The 13,544-nt window shown below is 35.4% G+C and overlaps 2 protein-coding genes across 2 annotated transcripts; both read right to left on the bottom strand.

Annotated features, from left to right (window-relative positions):
• Positions 1–619: 619 nt before the first annotated feature.
• On the bottom strand, positions 620–13,054 carry LOC123552439 (organic cation transporter protein-like). The gene is made up of 9 exons (XM_053542460.1): positions 12,800–13,054; positions 7,378–7,618; positions 6,916–7,019; positions 5,970–6,124; positions 5,094–5,262; positions 4,528–4,737; positions 3,985–4,211; positions 2,914–3,095; positions 620–799 (listed from the first exon to the last, which is right to left on the bottom strand). Exons 1-9 carry the CDS (start codon positions 12,940–12,942, stop codon positions 635–637), a joined length of 1,596 nt encoding a protein of 531 aa, XP_053398435.1. The 5' UTR covers positions 12,943–13,054; the 3' UTR covers positions 620–634.
• On the bottom strand, positions 11,385–12,603 carry LOC123552440 (uncharacterized). Its single transcript, XM_053542461.1, has 2 exons — positions 12,182–12,603; positions 11,385–11,572 (listed from the first exon to the last, which is right to left on the bottom strand). Exons 1-2 carry the CDS (start codon positions 12,504–12,506, stop codon positions 11,400–11,402), a joined length of 498 nt encoding a protein of 165 aa, XP_053398436.1. The 5' UTR covers positions 12,507–12,603; the 3' UTR covers positions 11,385–11,399.
• Positions 13,055–13,544: the final 490 nt, after the last annotated feature.

Here is a 13,544-nt window from a genome sequence, read left to right as displayed (position 1 = left end):
GAAATTATGATGAGTAAGAAGCAAATTAAATCGCGGTTCATCAAAAATGGACGTCAATGGTCGTTTTGTGAGGTATGCAGAGAAAAAAAGTTACAGAAATATCAAAAAAGTAAAATACGCATTATATGAGGAATATGCTGAATTTTATATTAAACAAAATGTCGAAACGGAACCCAATAACTTCAAATTAGGCGCATTCCACCTTAACAGGTTAAACTAAGACTGTGTCTGTGAAAAAAAAAGAAAATTCCATGAACGGTTTAAAACGACATCATCAACTATTTCTACAATGTCTGTATACAAATATATACAACATCAGGACATTTATTACAAAAGAAAAGTATTTTAACTTTTATGTTTTCATTCTGGACAAAATGCAAGGCATTGAGATCAGTTTGCACAAGGGACATAGTAGATGTAGTCACAGAGAATGGCAATAGCATCGACAACAAAATACAGCGGAACCTGTGTAAGTCGAACAGCCTCGCAGTCAAAGGAAAAGGTCAGTTAATACGAGATTCCGGTTTACAGAGGTATTTTCAATTGAAGGGAAAAACATATTCTGAACCTAGACAATATATTTATTCTTCAGCTTTCCAGGGGTTCCGGTTTACAGTGAGTCCAAAGTAATTGTTCAGTACCTATACATAGGAAAGTTTTCCGCATCGTCTATGGTTTCTGGCAGTCGGGCGTGTGCTGTCTCGGGAAGATGTAAAGATAGGAGGCCCGCTGAAACGCTAAATGACCCAAATATAACCAATGGTAGAGCACGCCCTAAATCACCATTCACTACGGTATTCTGCAAATATATTACATATACATGATCCGAATGAAACAGCATGCCCATGAAAAATACCAAAATAAAACATGTACTTATTACATCATTACATTATGGTTATTCGAGCCCAGTATTTGACAAGCCTGTAATGACCTAGCATTACGGTAACTCGTATTTCCCTGTCTTAACGTGTAATTCTAATATGACTAACAATGCTTTAATCATCACAACGATATAATGTTGACGTCACGTCGACGTGATATATAGCGCCATGTATACATCTAGGAATAGCGCTTTCAAATTTGATCAAATATTTTACTTAATAGCATGTTTAAAACGAAATGTCACATTGAACAACTGATTACTAGTATTTTACACAGTTGGTTATTTGCTTTGCAGAATAATTCACCATCTTTTGCGCCTAAACTGAACTCTTCCGCAAGACGTATTAGGCCTACCATTTCCGGTCCTGGCGTGTATAAATAAACAAAGGAGCCTAACGACCTAACAGCTGGCGCCGTGCATGCGCGAAAAAACAGTTCTGTCATATTTGATCCAAATTTTACAATAAAATACATATTAGAATCGAAATAATTTAAAGCAAAACGGTGTTTAACATTAGATCTATCCATACACTCCGGCGGTTACACGTCGTTCGAAATTATTACGCCAGACGTATAACCGCCCATCGTGTATAAATTATACAACAATTCACTGTTCTGACGTCACAATTATTACGTCATAGCGGCGCACTGGAAGAGAAACCAATTGAAAACGGGCAAATATTTTATGAATGCCGTCAAGGATGTACTTTAAATTCCTTGGTAACGTGTTAGAATCGAATTAATGACGTCATATTAGTAATGACGTCACTTATATAATGACGTAATCACCGACACAGTAATATGGTTACAATTAAAAATCGCAATAACTTCTTCGTTTTTGAATAAAAACTCATTATTTGACCGCTCATTTTCTTAGCTCGGACATTTCCAACACAATGGTGATGGTTTCAATGCAAAATTTCTTATGACAACAATATCGATCATAAGGTCACATGATCAACTGACCGTATATCACTGGTCACGTGTCAACTGACGGTATATCAACAAAGATATACGGCACCCTGATATCGGATCGAAAATACTGCAAGTGACAGGATAAAAGAAAATATACATTTATCCGAGCAAGCGCCGGGGATAGATATTCCTGTCTTTTCCTAGGGTAAACCTTGTCTAAAATAGCGTGCAATAAGGTGACGTCATATAGTACTGGTACCATTGTGACGTATTTAACTTTATAAATTATGTCAGGAAATACCCAAACCTATTTGTCTCCACGATCTATTTTGAACATGGTAGGCAAGAAAAATGATCTAACATGTCGGCCTGTGTAAGGCAGCTGTTTTCCCTACCCTCGGGACTGCATGGATAAAAAACCCCGCTAACGCTCGGTTTTCCATTCCACACTGTCCCTCGGGTAGGGAAAACCCCGTCTTACACAGACAGGCATGTAAGATCCTTAAAGTCTACATGCCACAAGGCCAGTATAAGGTCACATGTGAACTAACACAATGATTTTTCGTAATTTAGTCACAATTTATGACAAGAGGGATGATTTTGATTTTAGTATTGTAAATTTTCCCCATTTGGATGGGGATGTACCTCAGGCTACATCTTATGGGGTATATATTTCTCAATAAATTCGGTTTGCCAGAGCGTGTAGTCATGTCAAGCATTTCAATGAACGTAATCAATGTATTACAAGTAAACTTCTTCAGCAAGGCTATCGTTATTACAAATTGCGTAAGTATTTTACTAAATTTTATTATCGTAATTCTGATTTAGTTTTAAAATTCAATAGTAATTTAAAGACACTTCTGCGAGAAGGTATTTCTAAACCCGTTTTTTATGGGGATGTGGTTTATAAACTTCGTAAGATCTAGGGTCATGGTAATTGGTTCGTTTTGAGGAGGCTGTGCTTTTGGTGCGTGGCATTCCCTGTTTGATATTTTTCTTTGTTTTTATTTATACTTTACTGACAAAAGTAAGTACTTCTTTAATTTCGGATAACATACAAAGATGAAGGTTTGCCCATATAAAAATAAGCACATTCCATATAATCTAAACACTCACAAGTCCTGCTATGTACGGGGCAGATATCACACCAAACCTGGAAAAGCACGAGCTGGTTCCCACTCCCGAGTTTCTGACTACAGTAGGATACAGTTCCGCGGAGAATACGTATATAACAGTGAAGGTACCAGACACGCACATTTTCCCGACCATTGCAAGTGTGATCGTGGCAGCTTCCAACTCTGTAAAGCAAAATCAAATGTCAAATCAAAAATGCATCGTCTTGGCCTAATATATTGCACTGCCAGTTCTCGCTAGATATACTGTATGTTCTCTTTGTTTGCCCTATAGAGCTATTTTCCTTATTATCTTTGCAATTGTTTGCTGAGATCACCTGACAGTTCTATGACTTTGTCATACACCAACATTACAATGTAGGGTGACCGTCTCATTTTAGCTGATTTTGCAGCTTGTGTGTTTGACTGAAAATATTTTTCTTGCATCAAACATGCTTCCCACTTTTCTCCTTTTTTATTCAGCATTGACAATATTCCTCACGAAAACGTAAGTCACAGACATTTGAAATGGATATCCTGACGTGCGCTGCAGTCATTGGAAATTTGTCAATTTTTCATACAATAAAGAAGGCCAGCTGTTTAGTGTGATCATGCCTTATAGTATATGTCTGTACGTGCAATGAGGTGTTTAATGTCATTTTACGGTTACTGTTACTGTTAGCATTGTATTAATTCAGGAGTTCCGAACAATTTCCGACCCGGCTCCGCGACCAAATGCAACTTCCCCACATAAATCAAATCTGTTAAACACGTATAAGATCATTAGTCCTCAACCCCCGTTGCATGCAGAGATAAGGAATTTAGGAACCCAGGAGCACGGGTTAGGTAATCTGACCACCATGAATAAAGATGTACTGTTAAAAATATGTTAAAACCAACAAAACAAACAAACAAAACAAGATGTTAATTGTATGACTAACAAGGGATGTCTTTAATACATAATATGCAATATGTAGTTTAAAAGAAAAACTGAAAATGCACACGATCAACTCTGTATGAGGTTAGCATTAATCCTAGTTGTTTTAAATAAAAGTTTTACACAAAACGTACGTACTTTCACCTCCGTATATTCTGGTAAAAAGCGTCGCTATACACGATAATCCACCCAAAAAGAAAAAGCCTATTAGAAGTTTTTTTCTACCAAGTCTGTCAAATAAGAGTAAACAAATCACATAGGCTGGAAATTCAGACACTCCTTGCAGTAGAAAGTTGAGATAAAAGTCTCCACCGAGGTTACCCGTATTTAGAGAAAGTCCGTAATATACTGTTGCTATCGCAAGCCTAAAAATACATGGAAAATATGTGATTGTTTTTCCAATTCACAGTAATGGTTTCCATAAAAAAAGTCGACCGCTCTTTTACTAGGCAGATCTTGTACTGTGACAAGTTTTACTATTTAGTATTATCTTTTGTGAATGTCCGCTATAATTCAATGTGTTTATCAATGTGAATAGATAAATGTAATCATTTATTTTAGGCTTTGTTACCTTGTGCACATATGGGATATAAATAAACTAATAGGGAATATATCTATTATATGAAATATATATGAAAGTTCTAAAATTAAAATCTACTACAAACAAAATTTAATGCTCACCAGTTATAAAATATAACTGAAGTTCTTATAGCTAATTTCCTTGACCGGAATAAGTGCCAAACTTTTCCCGTGTCATTGTCGGGCTCACATTGGTCAAGAAAATCGTCTGGTAGTGTAACCTTGTTCACTCTGGCGGCTTTACGCAAAACTGCCTCAGCTTCCGCCGGTCTCCCTTGGGATAAAAGCCAACGGGATGATTCTGGTATTAACCTGAACAGCGTAAATTGTAGCATTACATTTACTTTTTAATGTATTTATCATATATCCACTTTATGCGGATGCTTAAAGGTCAACTTCGTCATTTCCTTTGTTCTCTCAAGTTAAACTTAAAATGTACTACTTTGAAGTTTTTCATGTATATTATAAAATAAGATTCCACCGAAAGCCGTACGAATAATCAGTTTCAACAATACCATTTATGATTGCAGTTTTAACCAGCTGATATATACATTGTCTCAACTAAATAAATCTCAAGCTAGTATAATACCAAGGATGCAGAGCAAAAAGTGGATATCTATCTGTTTTGTATTTATGCTGATAGTCAATTTTTGCTCTATGCCTCTTACCAATAGTAAGGGAGATAAATCACTGTTGGAATGGCCATAATAATTTGAAGTTTTCTCCAGTCCCGTACGAGGTACGCCACTCCTGACAAGATAATAAGGCCTATCTCAAACCACACTTGCCAAAAGGTTCCCGCCCAAAGCCGTTTCGATGGACCAACCATTTCCATTGCTAAAATATAAATAAGTAACGACTAAGCGCGGACGCAATAGTCCATTGCTAAAACTGTCTGAAAACGAAATCAGAGGTTGAGAGTACTCCACCTAAAATTGCTAATATCAGATAAGAGTCCAGTGTATGGGTCTTTTACATTTGAAACGCTCAAGAACCAGGCAAACTTCTAAAATTGCAACGTCAACTGTTGCTTGCACAATCCTCCAAATAAACTGATTACTTATACAGTCTTTTGCAGATACAAACACAAGGCGCACATTTTCAAATACGCACGTATACACACATACACACACGCATTGAAGTTTTCTTTCATAGCGACTCGCCAGTAATACGATGATGCAGAAATGTTTTCGTGAGCTTCCTTGGCTTTATTATTATGAATAATACGATGATAAAGAAATGATAATGCCTATTAACTTATTATTTATTTATTTATTTGCTAACTCCCTCAAAAATATTTCAGTTACGCAATGTATACCGGTCGATTTATAGTCTTTTACCCTACAAAATGAGCTAACCGGGCAGACTAAATGTGTGTTCTAATCAGTCTGTTAAACTTAGCCTGCTGGCGGCTAAGTCAGTATCTTTCCTGGTAAGCACCCCTTTTAACACTTAATGGTACTGTCCAAATAGACAAGTTTATTAAAGAAATTTAGCAGGGTAAGTGTTAAACAAGAACAAGAACTGAGATACGATCGTACTACCTATGACGAAGCCAACGAGGAAAATCCCTGCACATCCTGCTCCAATGAAGAACCTCACAACTGAATATTCCACGAAGTTCTGTACCCAGTATAATACAATTGTTGAGACAAGAAGAAGGAGTATTGATAAATAGAACGATTTCTTTCTGCCGTACCTGTCAATTAAAAACATTCTGCAGTTTATTGCATTGAAGTTGGAAACTTCTTCTAAGTATATCTACTGCAAAAATAACGTACGTTTCAAGGCCTTTCATGAATTAACCACAAGATGTATTGCCATCATTCGTTTTTAATCATAATTGAGCTATTTGGTTCAAATATAGAGTTAAAGGATACATTCGTTGTTTTTTTCCCCTATTTTGTAAGAAACGGTAAGTTTCAGAAAGGTAAAAATGTACAGAAACACGCACTATGTTTTGGAAAAATGTGGAAGTAGTTATACGGCGAATGTATCTGCCCAACAGCAATGAAGTATTCACTCAAACCAAACCAGGATCCTACAGATTCGCCAGCAAAATACGGGCGACTCAGAACAATTAAAACACAAATGAAATAGAATGACAAAGTAAGTAAAAGCAGACTGACGTGGGTATATGTATGTTAGAGCTGAGTAGGTGTGCTTCCATCGACTTTGTTAAAAGGGGAACATTTCACAACGTAGATCCATGATTACTCAGTAGAAACTGGGTATTTCATCGAGTTAATATAAGAGACATCGATTCCACAGCAAGTATACGAATTTTAATTGTTCATCCACTATTCCGCTTGTGTATCATTTTAATACTTCTTGCGGTGAGTTCCACTTTAATCAAAGAAATAGTCAACTTTTTGCTTTAATTTACTTTTTTAATCATTCATCAAAGAGATGTGAGCTATCAAAAAAGTTGCTGACCATTCAACGACTATATGTTAGATAAGATTTTTTTCTTTTTAGCCGACATAATACCTGTCAGCAACCACCCCAAAGGTTAAATCTCCAAACAGCACACCGATGAAGAAAGTCATTTTTGCTATGGACTGTAAAATTTCTTTGTCACAGACCACGGACATCTGAAAAATACAGACACTGTGCTGGGAATTCTGCCAGGGTAATTGTGTAGAATTGTAGGGAAAAGTTGTAAATAGTTGGAAATAGACGTTAAAGAACTAAGATAATTACAGTGATTTTGCTACAAAACAGCGAAAGCTTGTATATTGAAATAGTTCAATTTAAATATTTCTGTACAGGATCTAATGTTAAAAAGAAGACTCCAAAAGCGAGCATCTGATTGACTGTTTCTGTGCACAGTATTCCGATTGCCCAAAGGTTCCAGTTTTAGAGCTATGAAATCGGAAATTACATGTACATGTACTAACAAATGCATATAGATCTATTTGTAAGACAGAACTGAAAGGAAAGAAGCTCTACCTCAGTCACAACATTTTCATGGAAGACTGATTCATCATACACCCACTTATCACACTTGTATTTAGATGCGTTGGTTGGTCGACTGTAGTTGTCATAGTAACTAGCGTTTGGTGGAAATAAATGACATTCGTCGTATTTAAAATTATCGTCGTCCGGTGGCGGGATGGTTCTATTGATAAGTATTGCGTGTAGATTGCTCTGTACGGCGTACGTGTCATTGTCACATCCGGGAATTGCGCATCTGTAAAATACAGGATTCATTTCAAAGGGCTGGAATTACTACAATGCCGCCCCAGCAATGGGACAATGCCTTAAGATGTACAATCGCATAATTATCTTTCAAGCAGATGGAAACATTTCTTAAATTGCAAAATTACTTACGTTGATATTTTAATTGATATTTTAAGAAATAAAGTAACAAAATCTGTGAAAAGATATTTTGGAAGCAAAGAACGCAACCGATCAGCATAATAGCAGACTCTGTTAATTAGAGGCAATGAAATGTGCAAATACCCTATAGCATCGGCTTCAGTGAAATTCTATTATAATGAAACGGAATGTTCTCCATGTTCCTAAATGACCAGAAAAATATAACAACACCGAGTCCAACAACGGGGAGACATTTTACAGCTGCCACACGGCACTAAATAACTTAAGGTGTGATTGTTAATAAGATAAGGCAACATTCCTTCTATTTAGGAATCCGTTGCCATGTGATTAAAGTCGGCTTCGAGTCACATGTCACTCCCCTCTGAATGGTTCAAAATTCTCATTTTTACAGGGTGTTTTGATAAAAAGAACTTATTCGACTGGCAGAGGACTGCAAAAGGTGCTACTAAAGTTTGGAAAGCGGGCCGTTCGCTGATGTTGGTGTGTAACCAGTTTGTAAATGTTATTATATCATTTTATTGTAATGACATGTTTTGTAACATTAACAATAAAATATTATCACATCAAGGTTCTACTTCAGTGATCGTCCGTGCCTGACAGAATGTCCGGTTTGTAAGCTAGTGTCTTCCCCTTCCATTAAAGCTGGAAAATCGTTAAACTTAAATGGGACAGTGCGACTTCAAAATTTCCCTTTATTTACTGCGTTGGTAACACATAAGATAGTTCGACTGTATATTTCCATACGTAGTCTTTATAACCTTTTAATGCAACCTAGAACTCACTGAAACAATTTTGTGTTTGCTTTTTATCTACAGTTATTATATTAAACGAAATTCATGCATTTCGAAAACTTTACAGTACTATCTGGAGATATGCACATTTCATTTCAAAGAATGTAAAAAAGATAAAACACAGCTAACTCAAACTTATTCAAGTTTACTCAGGGCATCGAGCCATCTTCATACAACTGTTAAGTGTTAACATTTGCCGTCCGAGCCTGCCACATTCGCACGCTTGTATACAAAGTCATTCGAAAGAATTTTGGCAAAATCTACAGCTTGACCCATAGGACCATGACCAGGAGTTTTTTTCTGTAACTTTGACGAAAGCAATAAAATATGCGGAACGTCTCTGCGATATGAAATATTGAGACAATGTGACTGGTGCATGATGAAAGATAAATTACCACTTCTAAATTCAATATGCATAGTACCCATTTACTGAACTGTGCGTTTTTTGTGATAAATAAGCAGTGCGAGTTAGTACATATTCCCGTTCAGGACCATGGTTTTTATGGTATACAGAAGGTTAGGGTATTACATGTACAGTGATATTTTCTTTCTGGTCTGGCGGCAGTGGCACAACCAAGTAAAATAATAGCAGATTCGAATTGATAGAGTCTGTTTATGTGACGTAATAGGATGTACATCACCCTTCACTCCAACCCACCCCTTAACATCGGCTGGAGGTTGCTTGTAAAAGCAATGCCAAGACAGGAGAGTGTAAGCCAAGGCACTGACTAGATAGAAAAAGTCTCAAGCCCATGCAATGCCATCTATATGGAAAGATGGCAACATTTGCGACCTTAAGAAAATAATATGTCATGTACGAAAGGGATTGAAGTAAAAATCGCAACTATCTTTATACATTTTAAATAAATATATTTTTTCTCAATGACATGTTTCTTTTTAATCAAAACGACTGTGGCGGCAAAGAACACGACCATTCCTTTCTTCGGTTCCTGAAACAAAAAAGTAGTTAGTATATTACTATACTTACGCCAACAATAAAAACGCTGAATACTAATATGTTAAAATTGCCTTCTTTAATTATGTGTAGTTGTGTTACGGATTAAATGCATACGTTTCATTACTTATAAATAACGCCCCTATTAAACAGCCGCATTCCAAATTTCCCCTCAATCTTTTAAGGTCTACATCTAAATTTCGTCTTTAGAAATATGAACATTTACCATATATAGTTTATGTATTAACAAATCTATATGCATTAGTAGCATGCATTATACATTAGTACATGACCGCCGGTTCATAGTTTGTGCTATATTCAACAATGTTTACTGGCCTTACACGAGGGTTGATCAATCTTAATTTAGAGATGTCGACGGTGTCCACGAATTTATTGATCAACCCTCGTAGGTAATAAAAAATGAAAATAAAATGTCTAATTTCATGTAATAAAACACTTAAAGGTCCATTACTAAGGGAAAGTGAGTTGGCAATTTTTTTCATATCCAGTGCATAGACTTCTGCAAGACACTAAATAATGAAGATTGGCAGGTCAAAATTTACAGAAGGTCTTTGGAACTCAAAGAAATGTATGTGTATTATGTTGAAATTTCAATGAATCGACAGAATGACCCCCCAGGTCTTTTTAACTTTCTTCATACTTCATAGAAAAATAATTGTACATATACTGCGATTTATTTCGAATTTCTACATACCAACTTTCATTTTCCAATAAAATGAAATAGTTTCTGTGCTTTTTAAAAGAAATTAAAATGTTCACTTTCCTTAGTATTGGACCTTTAACGAATTGCTTGTTGATCAATAATCAACACCATTGCCCACATTATAAAGATATCCAAGTGAAAGATGGACACTGAATATATTTAATAGTTTTCAAAGAGATGCGCATGAAGTAAATATTTGAAAATTTCACTGATCGGTTTCTTTTTGGAGTCAACGAAGGGCACGTCATTGTCTTCCTTCTGTAAGAAAAAATGCATAAAAAATGTATGTGAATTTTGAGTCATGCGTAACTATTAATAGATTACAAAAATGGTTTTGCCTTTTATAAGTCTGTCGCTTTTTTTTTTTTTTATCACGGGCCCCCACAATTTGTTGTGTAACATGTACAAACAACCCCTTTTGACTGAGTGAAAACCAATTAAGGTTTTTTCCCAAAGAATTTGATTTGTCTATTTAAAACATTCTTAAAAAAAAATATATGGTTTTTTTTCAAAAATAAGTGTAAACGGTAAATTTTTAAATACTTTAATTGTTATCAAAAAAATGAAACTTTTTTGGGTTTTGGGGAAACCCGTTATACCTCCAAAAAAAGTAAAAAAAGGGGGTTGGAGAGTCCCCCTAAACCTTAAAATAAAATTTTTGCAAAACAAATAAAAAGGGAATCTCCAAAATACATTTTAAAAAAATCCCAACAAAAATCAAATCTTTAAAATCTCTTAAATAAAAAATATCATGAAAAAATTTTTCGATGTAGGGTTTTCCCGAAATTGAAACCAAGACTTTTTTCAAAAAAACAAACGGTGAAAAGCTGTGGGGCCCGTTTAAAATAAAATGATAAATAAGAAGACCCTTCCCTGCTATCGCCAAGTATAAATCGTTGATTCTTTCATTTTTTTATTTATTAGATGCGAAACTTTTGAGTTATACCAAATGTAAATACTTTGATATCTATCTATCTATCTATCTCTCTCTCTCTCTCTCTATATATATATATATATATTTTTTTTTTTTTTTTTTTTTTTTTTTTTTTTTTTTTTGGAAATCGACTTATTGAACTTTGCTCATAAATTCAGTAGTTTGGACTACATTTGACCAGGTTTTCTAGTCCTGAAAAAATATAAACTAAATGGTAATGAGAAATTGTTAACCTTCTATGTTCTGTCCTCTGTGTTGGAGTTGTTTAACCAGCTTTTGTATGATGGCAAATCTGTCCTCGTTGTTCTGAGATGGACGTATGGTAACATTAGGTTCCATTCCAAGATCTGGTGAAATATATCCGTGATATGGCTTTGCTTTCTTCAGATGCACGTGCGTACCTAAAATTGACATTTTTCTTCGTAATGTATCGGAAACAAAAGTAGAGGTATTTTCCTTAGAATATGCTTTTCAATTTTATTTTATTTCTATAAAGTTGCACGGCTATGTGTCATTTTTTTTATTTAATTATCTTTTTTTGTATATATTCTTATGTATAAAATCTAAAATCAGCTGGTAGCAATCCCCATGGAAGATTATCTCATCCCCTTAACAAGGCAATCACGCCAATATCATGCGCTGTCTTACAGGATTCTCTCTGCAGCCACTGACTACTACAAATACTCCTTTTCCCAAGGACTATAGTCCTATGGAATAATCTTCCAATTGACGTCCCCTTCCTTCTAGCCCTTAAGCAGTTCAATGCCGCTATTTGCAACATTTTCACCTTTCCCTTTTTATTTGGCCCAATTTTCTTTTATTTTCTACTACCAATCTTTGTGACTTGACGCACACGAAAATGTCTACGTCCCTGTAAAGGGTTAGACAGTAAAGGAAGATAGATAGATTACTCATTCATTCATTCTGTTTTTATAGTTAACTACATTTATTTTAGTGTTTCTATAATAAGTAAAAATAATATTTATCAGATCACTTTGTTACTTAGTTACCTTTCGCTGCAGCAATTATCTCTGACTGTTTGTTAAATCTTTTTTCCAGCACTTCTAACTGTTCTAGCAGTTCGCTATTGCTACGATATCTATCTTCTGGATATACGAATCCTATTGCTCCACGTGGAGATACCTCTTCATCTTCTAAAATGTAATCAGTACTGTCCATCTTCTGACGTCTTCTTCCTGCGGTTTTGCAGAGACTCAGATTTCCAAGCGCTTCATTTATACAACGTGCAAATGCACCGATCTTACTTTTGCTGATATTCTTAGAAAGTCGTCTCCAAACACTGTTTCTAGCTGTTGTGTCGATTTGTTTTGCCATGTTTTGCCAATATTTGCGAGCGATGTAATAAAAGTGGCTAATAACTAACAATGTTGTTTGACGTTTGACGTTAGTGTATCATAGTAACGACGTCACCGCATTAACGTCATCTCGTTAACGCGAGAGTTTTTTCCTACAATATTACATATTCTTCACTACTATGATTTTCGTTCATTTCGGGAACAAAATTTGACTGTAGCCTACAATTCCCTTGTTTCTGAGCGTCTCAGACTTGGGAACAGTCAGCGAGGTTGCCAACATTCTGCTAAAATCGATATAAATAAAAAAAATACCTGTGGTCTGGGTTTCCTAGCAGAAACACGTTTATCATCATGAAAATCCCTGCATTAATGGCTGGAAGACCAACCAGGAAATAAATCCTCTTTTGATAGGGGCCAAACTCCCCTAGTAATACCAGTATTTCATCAAACTTCATTTTAAACGTTTTGAGATTTTATCACTTGATCAAATATCACAGTTACTTTAATTCCGATTTTTTAGTTTACCACATTATTTTTCGTATTTAAACAGATGATATTTGAATACACTGTTTATGCATAACGTAATAGTGAAACATATGATAATGACAAGATTATGATAAAATATTTCAGAACAACCTCTAAAGATAAACATTTATTTTCGGTTAGTGTACATAAGCCAAGGTCAAAGTATTCATAAAATGATTAGGCTATTTTATGGTCTTTTGATGATGATTTTTTCCTTTTAAAACAAACTGACAACCGTGATTAAGCAAGTTTGTTTCACATATATTCAAAAAAGGCTGATTACACACAGCTGAAAATGATGCATAAAATATTCTCTGGTCCACCGAATAATTCTTTAAGATTCTGACTTTGGTAAGAGACACATTCAATTCCACCATGACCATATTTTCGCCTGGTTTTGAATATGTTTTTTTTTAATTGCCGATATCTGTGTCAGCGGTAAGTACCTGTGTCAGCGGTCTGTATCTTTGTCAGTGGTCGGTATCTTTGTCAGCGGTCGGTATCTGTGTCTGCGGTCGGTATCTGTGTCAGC

This window comes from Mercenaria mercenaria, chromosome 4 (assembly GCF_021730395.1).
Source record: "Mercenaria mercenaria strain notata chromosome 4, MADL_Memer_1, whole genome shotgun sequence".
NCBI classification, from domain to species: domain Eukaryota; kingdom Metazoa; phylum Mollusca; class Bivalvia; order Venerida; family Veneridae; genus Mercenaria; species Mercenaria mercenaria.
This window is presented reverse-complemented; position numbering and strand designations above follow the sequence as displayed.

Excerpts from the sequence above, each read along its gene's own strand:
- LOC123552440 (XM_053542461.1), bottom strand. The coding sequence starts at position 12,506 with ATGGCAAAACAAATCGACACAACAGCTAGAAACAGTGTTTGGAGACGA. Across the intron at positions 11,573-12,181 it reads GATAATTGCTGCAGCGAAAG|GTACGCACGTGCATCTGAAG; the intron begins GTAACTAAGTAA and ends TGTCAATTTTAG.
- LOC123552439 (XM_053542460.1), bottom strand. The coding sequence starts at position 12,942 with ATGAAGTTTGATGAAATACTGGTATTACTAGGGGAGTTTGGCCCCTAT. Across the intron at positions 7,619-12,799 it reads CTAGGAAACCCAGACCACAG|ATGCGCAATTCCCGGATGTG; the intron begins GTATTTTTTTTA and ends TGTATTTTACAG. Across the intron at positions 7,020-7,377 it reads ATGAAAATGTTGTGACTGAG|ATGTCCGTGGTCTGTGACAA; the intron begins GTAGAGCTTCTT and ends TGTATTTTTCAG.